General features: G+C 40.4%; 2 protein-coding genes across 2 annotated transcripts in view; both read left to right on the forward strand.

Annotated features, from left to right (window-relative positions):
* Positions 1–1,733: 1,733 nt before the first annotated feature.
* On the forward strand, positions 1,734–11,308 carry tmem51b (transmembrane protein 51b). Its single transcript, XM_004548617.3, has 3 exons — positions 1,734–2,044; positions 8,399–8,819; positions 9,853–11,308. The coding sequence occupies exons 2-3, from the start codon at positions 8,413–8,415 to the stop codon at positions 10,283–10,285; spliced, it is 840 nt and encodes a 279-aa protein (XP_004548674.2). The 5' UTR covers positions 1,734–2,044; positions 8,399–8,412; the 3' UTR covers positions 10,286–11,308.
* A 5,989-nt stretch (positions 11,309–17,297) lies between these two features.
* skib (v-ski avian sarcoma viral oncogene homolog b) overlaps positions 17,298–26,805 on the forward strand; it is a 30,625-nt gene continuing 21,117 nt past the window's right edge. The window contains exon 1 of the mRNA XM_004548618.5: positions 17,298–18,570. Within this exon, the coding sequence (XP_004548675.2) occupies positions 17,677–18,570 (894 nt within the window). The 5' untranslated portion in view covers positions 17,298–17,676. The remainder of the gene's footprint in view (positions 18,571–26,805) is intronic.

Genomic DNA, 26,805 nt, shown 5'->3' on the forward strand with positions numbered 1-26,805 from the left:
TTCCAAGGGTTTTGAAAATATATCTTTCTGTTTGCATACGACACTTCTGTGTTATCTTAAAAAGAAGCTCAGAATGGTCACATTAGCCTGTTGAGTTGGTTATTATAAGAGCTCGCATCATAAAAAACTATATGGACATTATTCTCATTTATTTTTTATTAATTGCAGTGATCTGACTGACCTTATTCTCTGCTCAAAGATCACCGTATGAGAGCAAGATGAATTTGTGTCACTTTAGCACCAGAAGGTTGTGCCACATCTGGCAAGAAATAATAATAATAATAATAATGGATTGCATTTATATAGCGCTTTTCAAGATCCTCAAAGCGCTTCACAATTCTACTATTCATTCACTCTCACATTCACACACTGGTGGAGGCAAGGTACAGTTGTAGCCACAGCTGCCCTGGGGCAGACTGACAGAAGCGAGGCTGCCATATCACGCCATCGGCCCCTCTGGCCATCACCAGTAGGCGGTAGGTGAAGTGTCTTGCCCAAGGACACAATGACCGAGACTGTCCGAGACGGGGCTCGAACCGGCAACCTTCCGGTTACAGGATGAACTGCCAACTCTTTAAGCCACGATCACTCCTGTAAATGGTAGCAGTTTGCATTTAACAAACACAACATGGCCCAAGTATAGACACTACTAGCATGGAAAGGGTTAAAGCTGACTAGTACAAATTAAGATAGCATTATGGCCCATTAGCCATTGCTGTACTACAGGCTGTAGTGCACTCTGACCTCTTGGCGTCTAACCAGAGCAGGTCCCAAGGACCTTGGCACACAAGGCACCTTGGCACCTGCCACTACAAAAGTGTATGAGGCTTCACATTTAAATATTTCCGTTAATCCCAGTAATTATCTCAAACTAAAATCACTGGTAGTGTTAGGGATCTCCTCTATCACTGACCCAAGATATGAAAAAAAGACACTTTCTAAACTATAGCTGACAAAAACGACCGCACCAACAGCTCTTCTAGAGCTTTCATTAGGATTATTAGGATTTTCATAAGGATTTAAATAAATAATTGAATCCCCTGAAGGTCATGTGATAAACGGCCTTTTTCTATAAAGATGCTCTCTTAGGATCTTATCACAGGAGCTCATTTTCTCTTTTAGATACCAAAGATACTTTGACAAAGCATGTAGTTACTTACTTGAATAATCAGGCCCTACCTTATTTTAAGCTTTCAGGCCCCTCTGCAACCATTAGTTATTATTCATTTCTGTCTTGTGTTCCTCCTCATACACAACCAGTCTCGGCAGATGGCTGCCCCTCGCTGAGCCTGGTTCTGACAAAGTTTCTTCCTCTTAAAAGGGAGTTTTTCCTTCCCACTATTACCAGGTGCTTGCTGTATTAAAGCACCTTGAGGCAAGTGTTGTTGTGATTTGCAGCCATATAAATACAATTTAATTAAATGTAAACAATAAATATTTATAAGCAAAATTATGAGTTCAATAAATGCACCCTTAATAAATTCACCAGCAACTAAATAACCAAGATTTGCTTATTTTTATTTTTACAGAACAAATATTTTACTCTGGGCTCTGAAATACTGTCTAATTCCTGTAAGACAATAGTTTTATTGTTCTAATATCTAATTGTGTGTGTCTGTAATTAATACAGTTAATACATCCAACATTAATCGTGTTGTACAATACAATTACTTTATTTCAATAAGCTGTTTCTGGGCGTCTCCTTGTACCACTAATTTATTCCCGGTGGAGGTTTACTTGAGCAGCACTAGGACCAAGAGAACACGGGCGCACTTTACAACAGGGGGTGGCGAGGTTTCACTACGCTTGGAATTTGTGCAAAGTTCTTGTTAACTCTGTTTTTATCTGCAGCGGTAAACATTGTGTTGATCAATTCGTCTGAGATTTAAAAACTTTTTAAGAGGAAAAAAAAGTTGAACCGGCCCTGAATTGCTGCGTCTATGTCGTCTCCCTCTCTTCCCCTCTGATCTTCCTGAAAACACCTGCGTGAGTCAGGTAACTCACCGATGAAGAGGGAAGTACTTGGCCACTGAACGGTGAAAAGGTAAGGCCTACACTTCAGAGCTAAGCTGATTTACGCTCGTATATACTGTGACCAGGACTGTTATCGATCTAATAGACACAGTACGCGAGTTGTTAATCTTTCTCAGTGTCATTGCGTGGGGTTCAATCCAATCTGACCTGTGTCCGGACACGTTTAGATCACAGAGTAATTCATGTGGGCAGGTCCACCCTCTCCCCTTCCTGCTTCACCAGAAAGCATTACCAGCGTTTTTATTTACTTTGACAGTAGTAATATCGGACTGATAGATTAATGTTACCCACAAAACAGACCAACTGGGCCGGTGTTTATTACCTGATAAGCCGAGTTTTAATGCAAAAAATTTACTGATGTTGAACGGGACACACCCATGCAATACAGCAGGCCTGCAATGTAGAGAAAATGAATGACAGCGTTGGTCTATATGTAGTCCTCTTTTGCAGCTGTCACCTTCTTTTCGTCCTTGATCATGTGTGTTTAATAACTGACGAGGGGAACACCAGGACCTGGTCAGATACTGCATCCATTCAACAATTCTTAATAATCAAGTCATGAATATCAAAGTGGAGATGCAATCATTCAGCTGTCCCCCCCCTTATACTAAATTTAGTCGCCTGCCCTCTGCTAAGGCAGACTACATTAAATTACATTTACAATTACATCCTTACAGTGGCTCACAGGACAAGGCCACATTCCTGTCCTGCCAGAAGAGAAGACAAACTTCAGAGTCTTCATGCAGTTCAACCACACCTGTCATATTCCATATGACAGGGGTCTCAAACTCCAGTCCTCAAGGGCCAGTGTCATGCAACTTTTCCATGCCCTCGAGGACTGGAGTTTGAGAGACCTGCCGTATGGTGTTCATGCTGTTTTCTACCCCACAGTTACAGCATGTCTGACTGCCTGTTCAGCATGTGCAAAAATATATGATGAGTTTAAGCATGTGATGACTAAGGCCTTCCAGTATGGTGTTTGTCATCACATGTCACAGACATCTGGATGATCATTTGGAATAAATAAAATACTAAAAACGTGTTACTTCATCTTTTATCTTTATTATTATTATTGTTCTTATTTTACACTTTTCATTGTTAGGCATTAGGTTTATTTGTAGTAGTCCTTTCCAACGTCTTTCCCTCTTCCATGTTACTGTGTCAGCTTGTCAGCATCTATTTGGGTTTGGAAGTGGAACAGAAAGTAAAGAAATCCAAAGTGCCATTAAAACCAGCAGAGGTTCTTATATTTAAGAAGAAGGGATTAATTCCTAAATAAAATATGGCATTGAGGTCATTTCCCTCAATGCCATATTTTATTTAGGAACCCTAGAGAGCACTTTGCACTTTTAGCTAACAGCTACAATAAGCATAACAGTTACTGTACGGCTATCTTTTGTTAACATGACGCTTGTTCTTATACATGTTATACATTTATTACCAACCTGAGAGTTTATCCGCTGGTCATTCGACATGACGAATGACTTCTGAAGTATTAATTCAGCTCAAGACACTGTAGATTCCCGTCAGTAACACTTTCGGTCCGCTAGTAAAACGTAGTTCTATTAATCTGCGCTTGAACCGGATGCAAGTTCCAAAAAACTGAATTTTGGAACTGAAATTGAATTGTAGAACTGAAACTGAATGGTGAGAAGTGAAACTGAAATTATTCGAGAGCTGAATTTTTAAAGGATAAAATGCAGTTTCAAAGCAAATCAATTCATTTTCAAACCATAAATTCAATTTCAAATTAGACTAATTCAAATTCAGTTTTCAAAAGCATTTATTCAAGTTACAATTCAGATTCAATCTGAGCAATTCAAATTGAACTTATTCAAATTCAGTTTCTGATGGCACAGATTTCTGCCCATAGATATGGTTTTGTGTCACACTGCTATTACAAAAAGAGTACACATTTGCTTTAAATGAAAAATGCTGTTTGTTAAGTCACTGTTCATCCCATCACATCAGCAAAGTGCCCTGAAGTGTACACTCATATGCTTCTCCACCTTTTATAAAATGGATGTATCATATCAAAGATTAAATCACAGATTAGAAATTTGAATTAATCCACACTTCTAGGCCAGAAAATGAAATCATGCAAAAACAGTTACAAAAATTATTTACTATATATGTATGGTTTTTTTTTTTTTTTTTTTTAAGATATTCAAATAGCCAAAAACATAAGGACTAATAGATGATGAATGAATTGGCGCCAAACCAGTTAATTAGTAGGTAGCTATCATTGGTCGATATCAACTATTTTCTGATTCACTGGTATCAGTATTCATAACAGCCGATAAGTGAAAACTAAAAAAAAGTAAATGAGAGACAAGAAAATGATCTTCAACCATGTTGTACGTGTTGACATTTCATATTGTTCATCAGGGGACACTCTACAACTTCCCCGTTAGCAACACAGGTTTGAAATTCCACAAAACAACATACAGCTCATAGTGTAATGAGCACATAAATGACTACACATAACAAATGTTAGGAAAATTATGTTTTGTCTTTCTTAAAAAATTGGTCTGATAATGATCAGAATAATAAAATAAATCGCCAAATATTGGTATCGGCCTTACAAATCCTGTATCAGTCAGGCTCTAAACTGAACGCTTTTGCTTTCGTGTATTAGTCTTAAATGGCCATTGTTTGTTCAGTGACTTTAGTTTTCTGTTAGGTGGTTACTCTGCAGCATAATGAAACTTTATTTTCAGTGTTATTATCATGATTAATTAAAATGATGCATGGCTTTTACTAAGGTGCTGTAGGTGCATAAACACTACAAATGGCTCATTTTAGCCAGTTGGTAGGTGGTTGCTAGACAACGTGATGAGGTCATGGTATCTGATACAGCTAAAAGCCTTCAGGGGCTGAATAACTACCAGTATGTCAGTTTTGGTTGCTCAACTCTTGATTGTATAAAGGTATGTGGGCAAACAAACAAACACAGATTTTTGTACATTAGTGTGATGTAAAACTGCAGGGGTTTTTTTTTCTTCTTTTTCTTTCTAAATTTCAGTTACTCGTGAAATGTAAATTTCAGTAATCTGTAGTCTAAACATCTTTCTTTTTCTGGTTATTTTGCAGCCTTCCCAAGGTTTCAAACATTTGAATCTTTAAATATTTATATTTGAGTTCAGTCATTTATTTCTGGTTTAAATAACTAAGTATACAATTACCTCCTCTAAGAAGTTTTGCCTTCGTGGTAATAGTTTATATTACTGAGTAAATTCCCAATACTGTTGTTTGTTTTGGTTTGGCTTTATTTTATATTATTTATTAAGAACTGTTTTCATTATTAATACCTTGTAAAAGTGAATTAACCTCTTAGGTCCTGGCATCCACATCTGTGGACATCACGTTTTGGGTTATTTAGACCAAAATACTCAATTTTGCTCTACAAGGGCCTGATATCCACTTACGAGGACATCATACTGCTACTGTTCTATCAAACTTTTAAATGAATATCCTCATATGTGGCTCTTATTTTTCTTAAAAACAAAAAAAGGTAAACAAAACAAAACTGGTAATTCTTTGTTTTTACATTCATCGGGCCCCAATATGCCCAAATATCAAAGTGAAATTGAAAATGCATGCCGTGGAAGAGTTTGGGTCTTAGGAGGTTAATTGTCTTTAGAGTAATATGCCCCTGTCATATTTAATTTGTAAATACTAAGCTAACATGCGTAAGCAGCACACCCCATGAGTCAGCAGATTTTAGAACCACCTTTAACGGCATTAACTTAAAGTAAACACATTGTCTTCAACTTTATCACCTCTCACATCCTTCAGTCTGCGTATTTGTTCATGCACAGCTTGCTTAAGATCCCACCATGACATTTCAATCAGGCTAAGGTCTGGACTTTGACTGGGCCACCGCAGCACCTTCATTCTTTGCGTTTTCAGCCATTCTGTTCAAGATTTGCCGCTGTGCTTGGGATCATTGTCCTGTTGCATGACCCTGTTTCAGCAGCACTTTAGCTGTCAAACAGTTGGCTTCATGTTTGACTCTAGAATATTTTCTTATACAGAGGAGTTGATAGTCAACTCAATACCTGCAGTGTCCAGGTCCTGCGCCTGAAAAACAAGCATTCAGGGCCACTTTGGTTTTGCTTTCCAAAAGACGTTGTTCCAGAAGTCTGTTTGTTCAGATGCAAATTTGCAAACCTAAGCTTTGCGGCCATGTTTTGTTTTTGTTTGTTTTTTTTAAAGAAGAGGCTTACTCCTGGCAGCACTTTCAAACAAGCCATTTAACATTTTAACGGAGACCTGTGAAGTTTGAGGTTTAAGTCGTGGGTTTTTGCAGGTTTTTTTTTTTTGTTTTGTTTTTTGTTTTTAAACATTGCATAGTCCCCGTTTGGAATGAATTTGCTGAAACGTGCACTCCTCTTAAGATTGGCAGCTGTCTTGATTGTTTTCAACTTGTGATTGAAAATTGATGGACTTAAGATTGTTTGGAAATAACCCTTATAACCCTTCCCACACCGATGGCATAGAACGTTATTGCTACTTATGGTGTACTTAGGCTGTGAGCTGCTGCTTTGGCATTTTGAACAATTTTTTGGTAAATAAATAGGGACTTGGTGTAATAAGTCATGTGTTTTTTGGTCATCTGAGGTTCTATTTATCTCATTTTAAGACCTATTAAGGACCAGATGATATGTAAAACCTTACAGTTGAACTTACTTTTTCCCCTGATTGTATATGAAAGTGTTCAAAAGTTGCTTTAATAATTAGGGAGATGTCTGTCTGGTGTGCTTAAATATACAGATAGGTGACAAAATTAAAGCGAACTCTAACATAAAATGTGTTAGCACACAATCACATGCTCAGAGAAATGCTTCATTGTGTCTTTGGATGGTTTCTAATGGAACACCAAGATTTTCTTCTATCTGCCGTTTTGATGATGTTGGTCGAGATCGATTAGTGACACCTCCCACTGATGTCCCCAGATCTCCCACTGGGTTGAGATCTGGGGACAGTGAATATAACAGTATTTACATAATTTGCATTCTCATCAATCAATCAATTCTGCTATAGACTAGGGGGTAACTGTCATCCAGTTAGAGATCATTCCCAACCATTCCAGGGACAGAAATATTTCATCATAGGATACAGATGAGAACTTTGAGTAACAGTGTGTTGATTTGCTGCGACCTTTGGATTCTAACCATTCCAGCAAACATAACAGAGCCACCGAGTGCCCTCTCTACAGGTGTCAAGGCATCATATCTTTTAAATTTGTAAGCCATCTGTATGAATGTGTGAACTATAGTGGCTTTACAAAGAACATTTACACCAGTACAACCTAAACATTGCTACTTACAGGTGTAGAGCTTAAGTAGATGATGTCTGCTATTTTTAAGGGATATTTTGAGTAGGATGTCATTACTTGGACATGCTTGTGAACATTCAATTACGGCTTTAGTTCATAATCATCTGCACAGGTCACGCTTATGTACGGCTATTACAGAGGAGCAGTCTGCGGCTATGGTTTTCATTCTGGAAATTTGGAGCCAACAATGGCATCATTTTTTCAGTTATGTGCGTTTTGGGTTTTTTTTTTTTTTTCCTCTGGTTAAAGAGTAAGGTTCACAAATGTTGTTGTTTGGCAGGAAAGTAATTTAAAATGCATTTTATTCTGTAGGTGTTCCTGGTGTTACTGTGAGATGTTTATCTGATTCTAATTTTATAAACACTCTTTATTCTGTTTGATTCTGTGACCATTACAAAGATCTTTTGTGTCACTTTTTTATCTTCATCCTTCCTTCTCTTGGGTTGGTGTTTGTCATGTTAAGACATGTGTGGAACTACCAATGAACTCTTTGTTTTCCTGTAACCTGTTTTGCACCACACCTGACGTTTTCTTTTAACCTGTTCTCCTACTTTCTCATGCAAAATGTAGCCTCAGCGCCTTTTTTTGTTTTTAAGAGTATAGCGTCTGAAACCGGTTCATGGATACAGCGAGATAACACTCAAACTGTCATTTTAACCTTTTGTTCTGGAACTGGTAATGGTTTGTTTTATTGACATGGCCCATCTCGTGTGATGCGTGTGGTGCTCTAATAGATATGGACTCTTGAGCCCGTTCTTACCCTGGAAAATCAAAATCAGCTTTATTGGCCATACTAGAAATTAAGCTTAATGTACTTAACAGAATAGACAGACAATACAGACAGAAGCACCATGACGCAGGCAATAACAATGTGGTAATCTTAGAAACTTGGTCACAAATTGAAAAACAAATTCAGATACTGTGATCTAAATCATTTCCTACAGAGGAGGTAAATTTCTGGGGGAGTGTTGGGGTAGATGGTGTCTGCTTGTGCAAACTGAAAAGCCCCCCCCCCCTTTGCAGGTTGTTTTGCAGGTATGTGTTCCAGTCGGGGTATATGCGGTGACAACGGCCGTCCCAACAGATCCCCCAGCTCAAGGAGCTCTGGTTCAGGCGCCCACTATGCCCTGTGTGCCCTTGGAGTGGGCGTCATTGCCCTTGGCATTGTCATGATTGTTTGGACTGTGATACCTGGAGGGGATTCGGGCGCCTCTCCAAAACCATCAGGCAACTCCACAGGACCTAATAACAACGGTGGTGGTAATAATTCAGGAGCCACAAAGACCCCAACAGTGGCCATGGTGCTTGTTGGAGTTGGGGCACTGATGCTGATCTTGGCCATTGGCCTTGGTTTAAAGAGCAAGAAGAGAGCTCAGGATAGAAGGAGTGAGCCTGTGACCACAGGAGTCCCCTTTATGACTCCGATACCAGAGGAGCCTCAGCCGTAAGTGATAACGTTTGGTTCTATTTTTATTCCTAGATCATTTATAAATGTTAGGATTTATAAATGATATGATAATTCCTTGAGTTAGCAATCAGGTGTGAAAAGGTATTGTACCGGTGTTGTCTGTCTCTAATCTGTTTGTTCTGCAATAGCCTAGGGTGTACCCCGTCTTTCTGTTTGGAAAGGATCCACTGCAAGTAAACTGCAAATTATGTAACGTCAGGGACTAAGTAAACATTTAGCATTTTATTTACCTCTATAATCCATCCCCAAAATTTTTTTTTTTAAAAAATCAGTTTTTATTTTATTCAACAAGAGAAATGTGGAAAAAATATATATATATTTTTTTTTTTTTTAAATAGGAGAGATTGTAAATTAAAGTTGTCTGTAATGTGTATCCAGAACATCTGTTCATCCCTTGAGTTTTTTACCTTTTTTACGCTGAAATGATTCATAGGTCACTATTTAAGTAGCTTAACACACAAAAACCCTCTAAAGTTTGGCTCCTTTGAAACTAATGAATGAAACCTGAATTATTTCTAATGGCCAGCAGGTGGCAACTCATGTGATTTAAACAAAAACAGAGAAAAACATGCTTTTACTACTTTGTTGAACTCATTAAAGACTATTGAGTTTATTTTGTGGGCCTTTGCTGTTTCTTATAAATTTCTTGGAGCCACAACAAGAAGCTTCTTTCAGACAAAAAGTAACATTGACAATCTACTTTGGCTTAAACAGCAGACATCGGCACCGCTTACCTAGTCAATATACTAAGATATTAAGCAGATAAAACACAAAGCTAATAAACTTAAGAGTTTATGGGGACCAAAACAAAGCTGAAAAAGATGGACACAAACACGAATGAATGCCTGTATGGTGCCTTTTGAAGGTGTCAATCGGCAAAAGGTTGTTGACAGCTTTGGTTTGTCATCGCTGTGTTTTTGGGGCTCCTTTTAACTGTCGAAGTTGCCAAAAGAAGGCTTATAAAGTGTGTCATTTACAATGATTTGTCAAAACTTTTGTCTCTTTCCAGCGACCCAACTACGTACAACGTGCCAACCTATGAGGAAGTGGTCAGCAGCAGTGAGTACCCCGTGCGTCAGAGTAACCTTCGGCAGAGCACCTCTCACCTGCCGTCCTACGAGGACATCATAGCTGCGGTGGAAAACGAGGGAACAGAGCCCGCTAACAACACGACTGACGAAACCCCTGTTAATGATCAACCTGCAGCCGCTGAGCCTCCATCTGAACCCGCTGGCCTTACATCTAACCCCAGTATGCCAACCCGCAGTGCTAGTCGGGCCAGCCGCTTGCTCCGGCCCCTCCGAGTGAGAAGAATCAAATCTGACAAACTGCACCTGAAGGACTTCCGCCTTCAAATCCGCACCCCCACACAGAACCCAGTAACCATTGAACCCATCACTCCTCCTCCACAGTATGAAGATAAGATGCCTGAATTGAAGTAGGGCAAGCGTTCTACATCTATCTTAATATGCGTTTCTAAAAAAAGGAAAAAATTAATGTAACGCTTATGAATTTAGTGGATTTATCGTAACATTTCTGGAGAAAACGATGTGAAAGGTTTGTGTTAAGCAGGTAAATGCAGTAAGAACAAAGGGGCCACACAAGCCCACTGCTGAAATTAGAATCTTGTTCTTTACCAAAAAGCTCTGAATTTGCATATTTATGCTATTATAATTCATTATTAGGTATGTGTGAAAGGATCCGCTTTCAGATTTAAGTCTGTTGTTTCTAACAATCATGTTATAATTTATGTCAAACAGAGGATAGTCTTTCAATTTTATTTATTAGCCAGCTGTAACATGTTTTTCACCTTTCCAAGACTTAATGTTATTGCTGTGTCTTGATTCTGGTTTGCTTTGAAGTTTGGAGAAGTTGAAATTACATCCTACAATTTAACGGGAGAATCATTATTATTTTTAAATCATGCTATGTTTAAGTATTCTAAACTTAGTATTTGAATATAAAATTAATATGTGTGTGTGTGTGTGTGTGTGTATTTTTTTTAAACTCCAAGTCTTAAGGTAACTTTATCCTTTAAGACAAATGTTAAGAAAGGGGGAAAAAAATATGTGTTGGCACATAACCAGAAGAAAGGTTTTGGATATTCTGGTGATGTATCATTTTATTCATTGTCTCTTAAAGTGTTGAAATGTTTAGATCTCTTTAACTATGTTGTATTATTTGTAAAAAGTGAAGAATAAATTGTTTTTTTTTTTTTCTATTTTGTTTAAGTTTAACTTTATATTTTTGTTTCAAAATGTCCGTAAAACAAGTTCAGCATGTATTTAATACTCGTGTAATGTCAACATTTAGTAAATGTAGTTGCTTTTCTTAAAGTATGACGATCCAATGTTAGGATGCAGTTTAATTTTCCTACATTTGCTTGGTATACGTTTTGGGGGGGAAAAATAACATGCCCCTACTGTAATTCGACTTTTGATTAATAAACTCGAATGGTGAATGTTTTGACCTGCTCTTTTCTAAAATGTGTCAACATGACCATCCCCCTGAATATTACTTTGTGCTTTTGCATCTTAAGTTTGGCACCCTCCAGTGTTTGAATTTGGTCATTTATTCATTTCACAGTTCGTCATCTTTTTGCACCTCAGTCTGTTTGGTTTTTTTGAAAGCCGGTCCGAATCTAAAAGTAATAAGTGGAAATTTTTAAAATATTTGCTAATATGAGCTGAGGTGGGCAATATAAAATCGTATTGAAAAAATATCACATTAAAAATAAAAGTTGTTATTTAAGTAAAAACAGCTAAAATCAGGAAAAATGTAGGTATTATTGTAGGCGAGTGTTATAGCATTATTTAAGTTAAACTTTCACCCATACCAAAATGTAAGCATTAGCCTTCAATTAATTTGAACCCTAATTGTTTATTGATCATTTCTTTAAGACTTAAATTGCTATTTTTCTGGATGATTAAGTTAAATGGCTGATTTTTCTTTTTGTTTGTTTGCTGTTTTGTAACAATTCTAGAAAAAAAAAATTTATTTTTTTTTTTGTTAAATGCCCAACGCAAGTACCCAGAGCCTAAACTGGCATCTTCAAATCATGTTTTTTTTTTTAACCAATAAATTATTTATAAAGAAGAAAACTAAGTGAAAGTATTGAAAGGAACTGCAGGATGTGAAAAGCCAGAACAATGACATATTTCATTTCTTTGTTTTTTTTCATAATTGTATAATTGTCAAATTAGCTGCTAATCACTGATTTGATTGTTTTATATCTGTTAAGCCATTTCAGGAGTTGTTATGGCTCCTTTGTCCACCCCCTGCAGCTCCCTGTGAGAAACAATATAAAAACGCCAATATGGAACTTTTCATTTATATTTGCTAACATCTGTTGCTATTTGTTGTTGTATGTAGGTCAGAAGGTTGGTTGCTATATGTAGCTAACAAAAAAGGATTGCCTCATGTCAAAAATAAAAACAGCCTTTTTTTCTTTTTTAAAAAGAATCCATGTTTCCAATCCATATTTTCTCCCTCCACGCGTGTTCCATTTTGTCTACGATAAAAACCACAAAATGTAAATTTTTATTATTGTAGTGCTTTCATTTAATTTCTTTTATTTATTTATGGTTTTATTGTATTCGTGCTTGTCAATACATAATAATAATATTTGCCTCTATAAATAGAGGGGAAGTATGAGATGACATATACATACTGTACTTGAGTCAAAAGCTTTAACCCTGAAATAGAACTTCACATCAGTTTTTGAGATTGACCTTTTTCATGGTGATGATGATGACATGATTATTCATGTTCAAAGCAGCTGCAACTGGCAATCATTACAAATGTGAATGGTTATGCTGACTTTGTGCATTCAGTCATTCAATTGCTGTTGTATCTGTCACCAAGAACATCACCGTACAGGCCAGCGAGACACCACGGATGATGAAAGATGCAATGTTCAAAGTACAAAATTACTCTTTAACTCTGGCAACATGGTGCATAAAGGTACCAAAGCACCATCACTAGAGAATACAGAGTTTCTTCAATGACCCTATGAATACCAGACAAATGTAGCAGACTATCTAAGACATCCCAGACAATAAAGCTGCTCCTCCACCCTGTGAGAACAATACAACCTTTCTAAATGAGCTCAACAAATATCTTGGGAGGTTCAAGGCACTCAGCAACACACCCGTAAAGAAAAATGTTCCAGTTGCTGATGAGCAGTCTTGAAATAGCTGAAGTCCGGAAGACCTCGAAAGGAGTGAACATAAGTAGCAGGCCCTGAAGACATACCTGGTTAGATGTTTAAGGAATGCAGCAACCAGCACACCTTCAATATGTCACTGGATCACAATGTCCTACTGTCTTGTTTCAAGATTGCTGCCATCATTGCAGTACCTTGAAAATCACTTGTTTAAATGATTTCTGCCCTGTAGCACCCACCTTAAAGGCAGCTGGTAAAGGACCACACTGTTTTCATTACAGTTTGCTTACTACCCAAATCACTCTACAGAAGACGCCATCTTCTCTGTACTACATCTCAGCCAAGCAAATGTTGTTTGTGGACTTCATTTCATCGTTTAAGATCATCATTCAACAGCATGAACATGCTAAACTAGTTCCCATGGGCCTCAGCACCCTTATGTGTAAGACTTCCTCACCAAGAGACCTGACCAGACTGTAACTTCATCTCTTTGAGCACCAGCTCTCCTCAGGCCCGTGTCCTGAACCCCCTGCTAACCCATGATTGCTGTCCGAGATTCACATTGTAAAGTATGCTGACAACACAGTGGTAGCAGGTCTCATTCAAGATGACAACAACCAGGCCTACAGAGAGGAAGTGAACCAACTGAACCAGCACACACTACTTGGCTCTGAATGTCAAAAAAACCCAAAAGGGGACTATCTTTGACTTTAGGAGGAGCCAGTACAGTCACATGCTATTTCTCATCACCAACAACACAGTGGAAATGATGAGCAGCATCAAGTTTCTGTGGATACAGATAACAGACACCCTGTTCTGCTCTCTTGTAAAGAGATCTCAGCAGCGCCTGCACTTTTTCCCACCGGTTGAGGAGAGCTCACCTCCCCCCTCGCATGCTCACCACTTTATATAGAAGCTCTATAGAGAACTTACTGACCGCATGCATGTCTGTGTGGTCAGGAGCCTGCAGTGCCTTAGACTGGAAGTCCCTGCAGAGAGTGGTGAGGACACTGGAAAAGATCACTGGGACTCCACTTCCCCACATCCAGGATGTTGCGCAAGAGCGCTGCCTGACCAGAGCAAACAAAGTCACACGTGACCACTCCCACCCCCACCATACACTTCCTGCTGGCCTCTGGGAAGAGACTCGCAGGATACACAACAGAATAACTGGATTCTGCAGCTTCTTCAGCCAAACCACCAGGCTGCTCAACTTTCAGTAAGCTCCCCCACCACTGTCGTACACATGCACACACTCATACAGTTGTTCTCAAGACTATGTTCAACATATGTTTGCAAAATATACATCTAATGTGCATTATATTTTTACAGATTTTTATTTCTATCTTATTCATTATTTCCTGTTAAATGAATGTGTCACAATGACCCATGTCAGAATCACCTGCTGTTTGAATTCTAAGGTTAGTAACTTGTCAGGAATAAAGTGATTTCATGACTGATAAAGGCATAAAATGTGAACTTGATATCACTAAGGTCATTTCTAAAATAAACTACAATCTAACTAATAATAATCTATTAGGTAATAACAGGAAAGAAGAACGAACTTCTTCATTACTGTTTTTTAATAGAATATAATCAGTATACACACACACACACACACACACACACACGTATATATATATATATATATGTATATATATATATATATATATATATATATATATATATATATATATATATATATAGATAGATAGATATAGATATATAGATATATAAATGTAAACTGCACTGTCCAAAACCACATGACTCTAACAGTAATAAACAATGTGAACTGCCATCTCTTATGTAAAACTGCAAAATACCAACATCAGACCATCACTTAAGTGTTTAATGAGACAGTTTTTTCCTTTTTCTTTGTTTTATTAATGCTAAACTGTTATAGCAATTTTACTGCCAACTAAAAAAAAACAAAAACAAAAAAACAACAACCAAACATTAAACCTTTGACTGTTATGATTTTACAGAGACTGTTCTGGGGCTAAGGCTGCTTGCTACCGTAGCTGTTAGCATAACCCTACTCTTTTACCTGTTAGCATATTGTTAGCCACTGTGCTAATTTTTCTCCATTTGTCCTGGTGGCTTGGTAGCTTAGAAAGTATACACATTTCTATCTGTCATTTAGAGCAGAGAAAACAGTTGTTAAGTGAGATTATGACTTCAAACTGAAAAAAAGTGCAAAAGTAAGAGTGATCCTCTGTGCTAATGACTTCACCATATGCTTGGAGTCAAATGTTCCAGTTAAGATGATGAGACTGGAACTGGTGGGTTTAGGGATTTCCCTGCAGAATGTATAAATAAAGGCAAAGTTTGATCCTCTCTAGAGGGATCAAAATTTCTCTTCATCACAGACCAAGTCTCACAACCAGCAAAAGCAATCATTTGATGGGAGGTTGCTGGTGCTAAAGGAGCATCTGCGACTTGGCAAATCTGCCAGTTCAACTATTTTTTCCAGTTTGCACTATGCCTGATTACTGTGTGTTTAATAGAAATGTAAAGTACCATGTTTTATGTTCATTTTAGTCGGATTTTGTTTGAATATCAGATCCTATTTGATGATTCATCAGCTCAGAAATCCTGGAAATTGCAAAGGGTTCACAAACTCATGAACAACCACACTTTAACCCCTAAATTTAATTCATAATTAATATCTGTCTTTCATTTAGTCTTTCTGAAAACTTCTGAATTTAACTGGAAGAGGAAATTGATTTGTTGCTGATGTAAAATAACTAAAACTACACTGTGAAATTATCTATGAGAATTTCTGTTATAGTCTATTTAATTATTACACCATTAAACTGTAAAACTTAATAGCTTGTCTTGCTTGTTGACTAATAATTAAGTAACCTCAACTCGCACTCAGTTGGGCTTACTTAAGAGGGATAAGTCGCATTACGGTAACCGGGCTTAAGCAAAGACCTCTAATTTTAAGCTAATACACTTCATACATGGTCATGTTTACAAATTTTACTGTAAATAAAAACAGAAAATGTCACTATGTAGGGCGATTTACAAAGTGAGATCTCACTTTTTGTAGTGTTTCTACGTCTCACCCCCACCCCCAAATACAAACGTAAAGTAGTGTAATTACATGTAAATCTTCCAGGTAATTTTTTTTTTTTACATTAGAACAATGCAAATTGTTAAATATAATGGAATCTACTCAGTTGAAATTGGCTTGATTGGTATAAATTCGGTTTAAACCAAGCACATTATCCTTAATGGTAAATTTAGATTTCATATATTTCAGTTGCATTTTACTTACAATTGTTGCCTCGTGTTTTAATGAGGGTGCAAAATGACTTTTCTACTTTGTTTAGCTGTATTAAGAGTTGATCAACGACGTTTCACGCCTGCCGGGGTTCATGGTGCACGAGTTTCCATCATGGTAGCCTGTTGTTAGCTAAACCTTTAACACTATTCTTGGCTGCACAAACACTGGAAACTGCATTACACATCAGCAAGTATCAAAGTCTAAACACAACATAACCGAAATAATGATCACAACACTACTAAATTAAGGTTTTGAAGTTAAATATTAACAGTCTCATGGGTCTTTGCACTCTGCAATTACAGAAGCGTCCTGCACAGGTAAGAAAGACATAAACACATAATGAAATTAAAGTATGCGCAAACATACTTTCCTGTATGCAGGAGAAAACGTAATATAAGTAAACTCAAGTGTACTTATTTTAATTAATTGAAGGCCTCATTTGCATTTACAGGTCAGCAATGTATACAAGTGCATATTTTAGAAACTATAGATTTTTTTAGGCTAATATATTTCTATGTAAATTATCGTAAAAAGAAACACAACAGAAGCACTCACAGTACAACACGGCCAACTTCAAACATGTACATAAGTCAGTAGTTACTTAATGCGTGCATTCGAGTATTGCATGTTTTTACTGTTTTCACTTACAAATCCCTCCATATCGTGTTAAAATCTGTGCTGACCGCTTTCTGCGACTGAAACAGTGCTGACCTACAAGGCGTATGCATTTGAAGTAAAGTTTGTGTTTGCTTTCCCAGTATCAACTACATTTTCCAGAGCTCCACCCTCGCCTGGGTTTAGAAAGATTTTTTTCCTTCTTTTTTTCTTTTTCTTTTTTTTTTAAATGTGCAGCTGCCCTGGAGCAGAGGGAGGAACAGCTGGCTGAGGGAAGAGCCAGCCCGGGGAGTCAGTCACATTCCTGGCTGGGATTCAATGACTGAACCAGACACAAACAAACAGAGAGGGCGAGAGAGAGAGAGAGAGAGAGAGAGAGAGAGAGAGAGCGACTCACACATTGAGTGAGTGGGGAGACAGCAGACTGAATGTGCGCCAGACTGAGCAGACGAGGCATATTTCGGGCGCACATTAGGAGTGCGTAAAACCGCAGGAGCATAGAAACATAGTACCCGGTGATTGTATGTTGGATAATACGACTTCGGAGTCGCTTAGTTGTCGACTTTAATTGCGTGTGCTTACAGGAACTGCCCTATGATTTCAGCAGCTCTCAGTTTTCTGAATGGACGCGCTGGGAAGCTTCTCCGGTGACATGGAAGTGCGCGTTATTGAGCGTGTAGCCGGATGCTGAGGACGCCCGACCCGATAAGTCGATTTCAGCTCGCATTTTGAGTTTTGAACTCTCTTCTCTAACCGACAACATGGAGGGCACGAGCTTCCAGCCCCATCCTGGACTTCAGCAAACTCTGCAGCAGTTTAATCTGAGTTCCAGGCGCTCCCTCGGTGGACCGGCGGCGTTCTCCGCTCGATGGCACCAGGACTCACTCTTCGGGAAAGATGGCAAATCCGTCGAGATGATGCTCACCCTGCCGGCTCAGACACCTCCAGTGATGTCCGGTCCACTTTTCATCCCGTCCGACCGCTCCACCGAGAGGTGCGAGACGGTGCTGGAGCGGGAACCTATCTCCTGCTTCGTCGTCGGTGGTGAGAAACGACTGTGCCTACCGCAGATTCTCAACAGCGTTCTCAGAGATTTCTCCCTCCAGCAGATCAACTCGGTCTGCGACGATCTCCACATCTATTGCTCCAGGTGCACGGCGGACCAGCTAGAGATCCTCAAAGTGGTGGGTATCTTGCCCTTCTCGGCACCGTCCTGTGGGCTTATCACTCAGACGGATGCTGAACGGCTTTGCAACGCGCTCATCTACGGCGGTACTTACCCTCCTCACTGCAACAAGGAGTCGGGCTCTCTGGAGTTGGAGCGAACCGAGAAAAGCTTCAAAGTGTATCACGAATGTTTTGGTCGTTGTAAAGGCCTGTTTGTCCCGGAACTGTACACCTCTCCGGGTGCCGCCTGCATCCAGTGCATGGACTGCAGACTCATGTACCCACCTCACAAGTTTGTTGTCCACAGTCACAAGAGACTAGAGAACCGGACAGTCCACTGGGGCTTTGATTCGGCCAACTGGCGGGCTTATGTGCTCTTAGATCCGGACTACACCGGGAAAGAGGAGAAGAGTCACCTGGAGAAGCTGCTCAAAGAGTTAAAAGGAAAATTTGATCTCACGGGAAAACGGTCCAGTAAATCTTGCAGAGTAAGTCTGTGTGTTTTCCCCCTTTTTTGATTTTACAACGATAGCTTTTTGTGTTTGAGGAATTTTGCAGTGAATTGTTTGTTTGTATCTGTTGATATCTGAACTACATCATCTGCGCTGATTGACATTAATCTGAGAAGACTTCCTTCTTCTCAGGCCTGCCAAGTTTCCTTTGATTAACTGATTGATTGTATCTTTCACAAGTGTTACCAGCCTTATCAAATGCCCCAACAGGGTAAAAATGCTGATCAAATGTCACATCACACCTTTCTGTACCTGTCCCATCTCATTTAGAGGTTCACTCACTTCTTCTGTGTGTGGAAAAAAGGGAGACTAACAATCAGCTTAATGCTCCCGAGCATACATCCCATCACCTAAAACTCATCCACCCAACCCCCAGGGTTACCCAAGGGCAGCTGCATTATGATAAATTGAGTCTCCCTGATATATTTTATTAGTGTGTGAGAGAGAAGCGAGGGGGCAGGTCGTGCATTATGGTGCCATGAGGTGGAGAAGGGGGGGATAAGAGTTTAAGGAGGTCTTGAATATGGAAATGTGTGTGTGAAAGAGTGAGAAGAGGTTTGTGCTCATCAGGACAAGGATAAGAAATCTGAAAAGTGTGCGCGCATGTTTGTCTATGTGTGAGTGTCCCATTGTGGCTCCTTGCGTGGGTCAGAGATGTTTAGTATGGACAAAGGGCCAGGAGACGAGGTGGCTGTTCCTTCGTCACAGAGCAGCTGTTGTGTGGGACTCTGCTAATGAGTGGACATCTCTGTATGCATCACCATGGCGCTGCTCCAGTCTGAGCAGGAGCCAGGAGATGTCTCACAGGGAAACCTCAGTACTTGCTTTAATGGGAATAGACGCTGGTTTATAGAAACATGAAATGAGGAGGTTGTGTTGAGGCTCTTCGCTGCTGATTTATGTCACCTTTCCACGAATTGGATGGCCTCTTGACGAAATCTCTCCGCAGTCGAGAAATATCTGTCTGTGGTATTTAAGTCTTGCACCTGTGATGTTTCAGCAGGTCTTGACGCATGACCTGTGAGTTATATATTTCCACAAAATGTTGATTCCTGCACTGTCAGTGTTTCAGAGAGTGTGCGAGAGATACAGAGGGCCTGCTCATCATGGATTGAAAGGGACGAAGGGGGCAGTGTTTGTTTGTTTGCTGTGGTTCACTGTCAGTTGTGTCCCAGTTAGCAGACAGGCCCCGTCCTCAGGGAGCTGCACACCAGCGCTCTCCTATACATCAGCCTGACAGGCCAAGCTGCTGAAAGGCTGGACTGAGGCTCACAGACTGTGTTTGGCTCAGCTTACCCATAAAATAAAAACACAATGTTATCGGTCTGTCTCAGCCTCCCTCTGATGTCAGGGTGTTTTATTAATAAGAGGCAGCCCCGAAGGTTAGCTCCTCTGCCTGTAACATCTGTCTAGACTCCCACCTCATGCACTGAACATGGTGGTTGTTGCAGACACCGCCAGGGGAAGGTACTCAGTTTACTGGACCGACTAAAATGTATTTATTTATTTAAAATTCTAGTTTTTATTGATAACATGTGCGTGTACATGCAAGTATTCCCAGTCATATTCTAAATGGGGAAAGGGAAAAAAATTTATTCTGCCCACAAAACAGCAGAAGCCGGATTGGCCAGGCCAGTCATTGTGTCTGTTTTGCATCAAATGCAGCATTTGGTCATTTAGCCCTATAATGTGCAGATGAGGGCAGATTGGAGAGAGCACGCCGCAGACTCTCTCATTCAGAAGATGCAGGGTGTGTGAGCCCGGCCTTGATATGTGTTGTCAAAGGGCCTTGACCTGTGACCTCGCTCCAAAGACACTGACCCAGCCTACCCCCATTCTTTTTACACCATCCAATCTCATGCCCTTGTGTCCAGTTCACTGGCCAGATGGCTTTCTGATAAAAGACGGAGGGATATTCACTTGGCAGACAAAAACATTTTTTCTCAGCCGCGGCTCAATTTCCAATGAAACGTCACCGTATTGGAACCATTAGGTGAATTTTCAGACGAATAATAATATTTATTACTCTGTAAATTTTATGGGAATAGACACAAATTGCTTTCTTCATTGCTCTGAACTTTGCATGTAATAATTTAAATATGAACTTTTCTGATTAGCATGGAAATCTTCAAGAAAGAGGATTTCAACTGGAGGGGGAAAAACTTTTTGAATATTGTATTTAAATTTAAAAAAAAAAACAAAAAAAGCTCTAAGCAGTACGCCCAATGCAATCAATCATTTGAATGAGTGGAGAGTAAAAGTAGACTCTGGAGAACTGTGTCGACCCTCCTTAATGGAATGGATATTAAAACCACCCAAGTGAGGCCAATTTATTCCATTTCTCAACCCATTGTTCTCCTGGCTCAATGCAATTAGTCTCAAACCTGGAGTAAACCAGAGTGTGTGCCCAAGGCTGAAGGGTTGCATGTTTTGATCATGAGCTGTTTTTATAAGTGAATGAATAAATGAAAAAAAAATCTCTCGACTGCTTTCATCACCCGGTAACCATGCCTTTATCTGCACTTGTGTGTAGGTGTCTTTATGTAAAGCGGGTATAAAAGTGTGTTTGCATGTAAACAGGCGAGTGTAATGACTGGATCAGCTGTGTGAGCCAGATTAAAATGAGCTCACGGCCAGCTCATTTCCATTCCCATCTGTCTGCTGACCTCTGTAAAGCCCTGGATCCTGACGTGGTATAACTCTTTGGTCCTTGGTGGGCCTGTCTGACCCACTCATTAAAGACCCAACCCACCCGTATCACCATCGTGCTGTAAACACTGAGCAAATCGCATTGAATTCAGGTTTGGTAGCATGTTTCTCAATCTCCCGGCGCATCAAAAACTGCAGTTTCAGTTGGACACATCATTCTTTTGAGTGCAGTCGCCTGAGTCCTGACACCCACGTAAACTCGCTCCACCCTCCCTCCTCCCTCTGCAGTAGACAACACTCCTGTGCTGGCCAGAGTGTTTTGGCCAAAGCGGGGACAGTGTGTCAAGGCAAAAGGGGTGTCAGGCGCTCCCAGGGGTTGTGGCCTCCATTCTAGCGGCAATGACCCCATGTTTAAAGAGTGTCAGCTGGGGTTCTGTCATGGGTAATGTGCGCTAAAGACCTGCCGCCTCCTTTGTTTGGGAGCCAGGCTTTCAGAGGCTGTGAAGTGCAGCAGTTTCTCTTTGTTACCGTGCTGTTTCTTTAGCCGCTGTGTGGATAGGTCCGTAACCTCCAGCCTTTCCGAGGGTGGGAAATCCACGCTTGTGAGTTTGCTGTGTCACCGGTTTCCTAGTTATGTGCTCAAAGACAGAGTGGAGCCTTTGGTGGTGTCTGCATGTCTGATAGAGATAACACTGGGCAATAATTCAGTGTTATCATTAATAGACTTTCAGTTGAATCATATTGCTTTTTTGATATTATCATGTAATGATTTTATGGTCTTTTGAATTTGGCCTTATGGGTTATTTTAAGAAAATTAAATTGGAAGCAATTAATAGATTATTTTATGACTACAAATAGATCTGACATAATTTTCTCTGTCTATACAAATATATACAACAATTAAAATGATTATTAAAGTTAAAAAGGTTATTTTTTTGTATTTTCAACAGTCCATTTGTTGAAAAGCTTAAAAAAACACATAACATAACACTTTTGACTGATTTCTCCTGTAAAAATAACCACAAACAAACAAGCAAACAAACAAACAAAAGAAGCAATAAATAAATAAAATAGCATAAAATATGTTATAAGTTATTAATGCCAGCAGTGGTTTTAACATCATTGTGTTCAAACTACTTCAAGTGTCTGCAAGTAAAAGCAAATTCATTCTCTGCATTTAAATTAAAGTATTAGGAGCTGTGGGACAAGCACAAAGCCAGCGCCTTGGTTAAAGGTATAATATAGTATTAACCTCAGTCCATATTATATTACTATGTATCATGTGGTAATTTTTTTTTCTCAGCTGGTTTTTTAGTATGCAAAAGCTATTTGAATGAGGTCAAGAAAATCCGGTGGGTTAATAAAAAAACTAAAAAAACAGCAGTATTTCCTTGGACGTGTATTGTGGTATACTGTAAATACCTACTTTAAATGAGGTTCTTTATGTGTTTTGTTTCTTGCATTCGCTGCTGTGTTTAGGCGCATAATGGCTTCTTACAAAGTGAAATCGCAAGAATTGGAGTAGAAAATGGATAAATAAAATACATTCATGCAACTTATCGAGGTAATTCAATTATTCAAAAACCCTAAAACTAAACAAGAAATAATTTCGGGGATTTCAGACATATAAGAGTGCCCGTTTCTTTTTCTGATCATTTTGCGTGGACGGGGTTTAGCTCGTTTCTGCTCTGAACCTCGATGACACAGTGCAGTGCTAATGTGTGAAAGACTTCTTGTATAACTCATGGAGTGAGGGAGGAAGATGATTAGTGTTGATCAGTGATGATGAGATGAGGGAGGAGATGAGCACTGGCTGTGACTGCAGTCAACAAGCCAGTCAGTCAGTCAGTTGGTCCGTTAGTGGCAGAACAGATGCCTGTATTGAGTTAGTGTTATTCCACAATCATCATCAATTCCTCCTCGATCACCTCCTGATTTCCAGCTTTGTGATTAAGAGTCAGGCCCATCTGGTGCAGAGACAGGAAATCCTGGAGTCTGCATCTGCTGCTGGCTGAGCTAGTAAGCTGCTGCAGTCAAGGGGGTTTAGGCTCTTATAATCCTACATAACTACTGGAATGCCGAGACCATAGTGCACATCAAAACCATCGTTTTCTCTGGATGGCATTTGCAGAACGTGCAAAGGCTCCGCTGTGGACTTTCTTCTTCTTCTTCTTCTTCTCCCCACTCAAAGTATCCTCTCAATTTATAGCCTGTCCCAGTGGAATTTCGTAATTAGAGCATGAATTAGATATACTGCAGAGAGCACATTACATAGAGCAACCAACAGCGTAACTGCACATATAAAATTAAGTGCTCGCCTGGTGAGACATTAGAGGTCAAAAGACATAAAAAAGGCACGAAAATATTTATCCCTTTAAATTTCTTCTCGTCTCTCTATAATGACTTGCAGATCTAAGCTACAGAACTGTTAGACCACATTGGAGATGTGCTAATGGAGCTCCAGCCAGAGCAGAAGTAGGCCCTGCTGGTGCCATATGACAAATCGGCATGCTGCTCTCGCCTACAATCCGCCCACCAAACACCTTCAAAGCTATCAGGAGGATTAGCTCACGCAGCTAAACCAAACAGACTGCTCAGTGTTCAGACAGCATTTGGTCCAAATCTTGTTTGTGCCTCCTGTTTTGGTGGCTAGCAGATCACAATCGGGGGGCTGCTGTCGGTTCAGTCATAACTGGGGCAGTGCTGAGGTGATGCACAGTGCCGTGGCTGCGGCAAAAAGAAGAATAAATGTTTTAGGGATTTGGACGACTACCTTGCTCTTTGGGATATACATAATTTATTTTCGGATTAGGATGGTTTAGATTAACTTTGAGTTCTCTGCAAAGTTCAGAAGACGGTGTAGCCAAGGCAACTCAGACGGGCGCGAATGCACTTTTGTCTTTTTTTGTGACATAAAAGCTTCGTGTTCAGTTCTGGCGGGAGGGGAAAAAGGCTCTGGATCTGTTTTGTATATGTTTCTGCATGTGGGCAGGTGTGGAGAACAACATTTAGAGGCCTCTGTCAGACTCCACACACTGCCAGGAAGGACTCGTCCTCAGTCAGAGTCTGCGCCGTATGCTTGTGATTGGAGGGCGCCTGTGGTTGCTAAGCAGAGCTGCTCTTCCTGTGCTAAATAAGAACTTCATGCTCTCTGGCTGGTGGGCTCAAAAGTAGCACGCCAAAACGCACACTCACGCAAACACACGCGCACACACACACACACCTCTTACAGTACAGAGACCTAACGCGTCTCCATTCACTGTCCATCCTCTTTCATTGTGACCTCCACACTGTGACTCGACAACTCTCTCCTCCTCCTCCTCCTCCTGCTGCCCTCATGCTTTCCTTCCTCCATCTCCTCCTCCTCCACTTCGCATAACATTCACTTCTCCCACAGGTCAGCACGGAGTAAACCTCCCCCCCTCCATCACTGAGACCTCCTCGACTGACACCACCTCTTTCTCTCTCCTCTGCCTCGCCACCATCACTCACCTCCTCAGTTTGACACCTCCTCAACCCTGTAGGACACACACACATGCATTCACACGCACGTACTCACAAAGACACAGACACAGGCTCTCCTACACTGAGTTCTCCTACTGCACTCCCCCTCACACTGCATTATACTTAGATCTCCACCTCCACTGTAGTGAGCACATGCTGTATCGGTCTGTATTCAGACTGGCCTACATACAGTATGCCACACATGTATCACTGTGCTGTTCCTTTGGTACAAAAGCTGCTGGTCTCACTCAGATGGATGGATGGATGGATAGATAGATAGATAGATAGATAGATAGATAGATAGGGAGTGAGTGCTACTTTGTCAGGATGACCTCATAACCATCCTCTAGGCTTTCAAGAGCCTGCTAAATGAACAAATGAGTGGGCTCTACATTTTTGTCTCTCTCCTGATGGGCTGTGTGCTATGAAAGATCTCTATCATGTTGTGTATCTGCTGGTAAAAGAGCACTGTGTCTTCTTCCTGAGTAGATGCATGTACCATGCGGCTCTTAGGAGTTTTATTTCGCTTACTTTTACTTTCTTAGTTGGTTACAGCTTTTGGGTCGTAGAAGCTCAATCATTTTGTGCAAGTCCCCGTAAGCTCTTCAGGCCAGCTCAACATGTTGTCTTGCAGAGACGAAGCAATGCAGCATTGTCAGCAGGCACCCGTATCAAATGAATTCAGCACAGCTGTCCTAGCAGACTCTATTGCAGTGATGGGGGGGGGGGGTAGAGAAACGTTATTTATTCAGTATTAAACTCACCCCAGGACCCGTCATGGCCACTCTTTGCCACAGTATCATTTGGTCAGGTGGACCTTTTCCCTCTTTGACCTTGCCGGTCTTGTTTATTACCTCATTCAAAAGCAGAATGTACTGTAACTTTGCAAATGCATCCATCTCATGAGCTGGCCACCTGCCCCACTAGGTTCTCGCTGTCTGTTCTTTCTTTATTTTCAGCACACCAGTGGCTATATTTAAAAAGACAGGCGTAAAGATAGGCCACGGTTGCTCACACGCTGAGGTTACCTCCCCACACCCCCCACCTTTTTGCAGGTGTCTGATAGTTTCAAGATTGTCCCTGCGCTGCACTTGCTGTGCCGGCTGTCTAGGCAGGGCAGACTCCCTCCCTTGTGCTCGTAGCATTGACAAGCGTCTGGCTTTATTTCCAGCCAGTCGACGAGCTCAGACACAGGCAGCCATGGACTGAAATAGAGCAGGCCCACCCTTTATCCTATAATGAAGGGACTATTATAAGCCCAGTGTCTTAAGCTGTGTATAGCCGATGTCAAGGGAAGCGCTAGTGCATACATCATGTTAAAAAACATCAAGCTGCTTTAAAGATTACCATCAAAACTAATCACCTCTCCTTTTGCCGTCAACAGCCTTAATCTGCAGCACAGGAGTATGTGTTTAAGTGCAAGGTCATGCCACCTCTCGTGAGCTGATGAGACTCTTTGCTTGAGACAAGAGTGAGAAAAAAACATAGGAAGACAGTTTTGAACTAAAAATAAGACAATAAAACAAATCTATTTGGAAGAAAATCGGTTCACTTGTGACCTCGTACCAGTCGGCTGAAAGCAGAGATAACAGTCTGGTCGAGGCATCTGTCCCATATGGAATGTATGAATTATTCCAGGGGTAGCAGGGCGTTGTTGGAGCACTCATCTTCACAAAGACGCCCATCTCTGAATGTCCATATTTAATTCACTCCTTTCAGCTGCTGAACTGTACAGGCTGCCGATATAATGAGTCCCTCCAAAGAGATTAGCCGCCCTGTCATCAATGCAACTCCCTAATTTCTCTGCCTGTGTTGTGGTGCAGGCTGCTGGGATAAAGGGCCTTGGCCGGACACAGTGGGAGGAAGTGGCTTTTGTGTTGCAAGCAGGTGCAGTGGAATGACAGTTTGGTTTTTTGGATACGTACGTGTATGTTTCTCTGTGTGTATGTGCGTGCAGTTCTATATCTGGCTAAGCTTGGAGGGTATGTGCTCCCTGAGTGCCTCTGAGATACACCAGGAACCTCTGGAGCTTGACTTGAACCCTCAATCACAGGGCTC

Source organism: Maylandia zebra, linkage group LG5, assembly GCF_041146795.1.
Source record: "Maylandia zebra isolate NMK-2024a linkage group LG5, Mzebra_GT3a, whole genome shotgun sequence".
Classification (NCBI taxonomy): domain Eukaryota; kingdom Metazoa; phylum Chordata; class Actinopteri; order Cichliformes; family Cichlidae; genus Maylandia; species Maylandia zebra.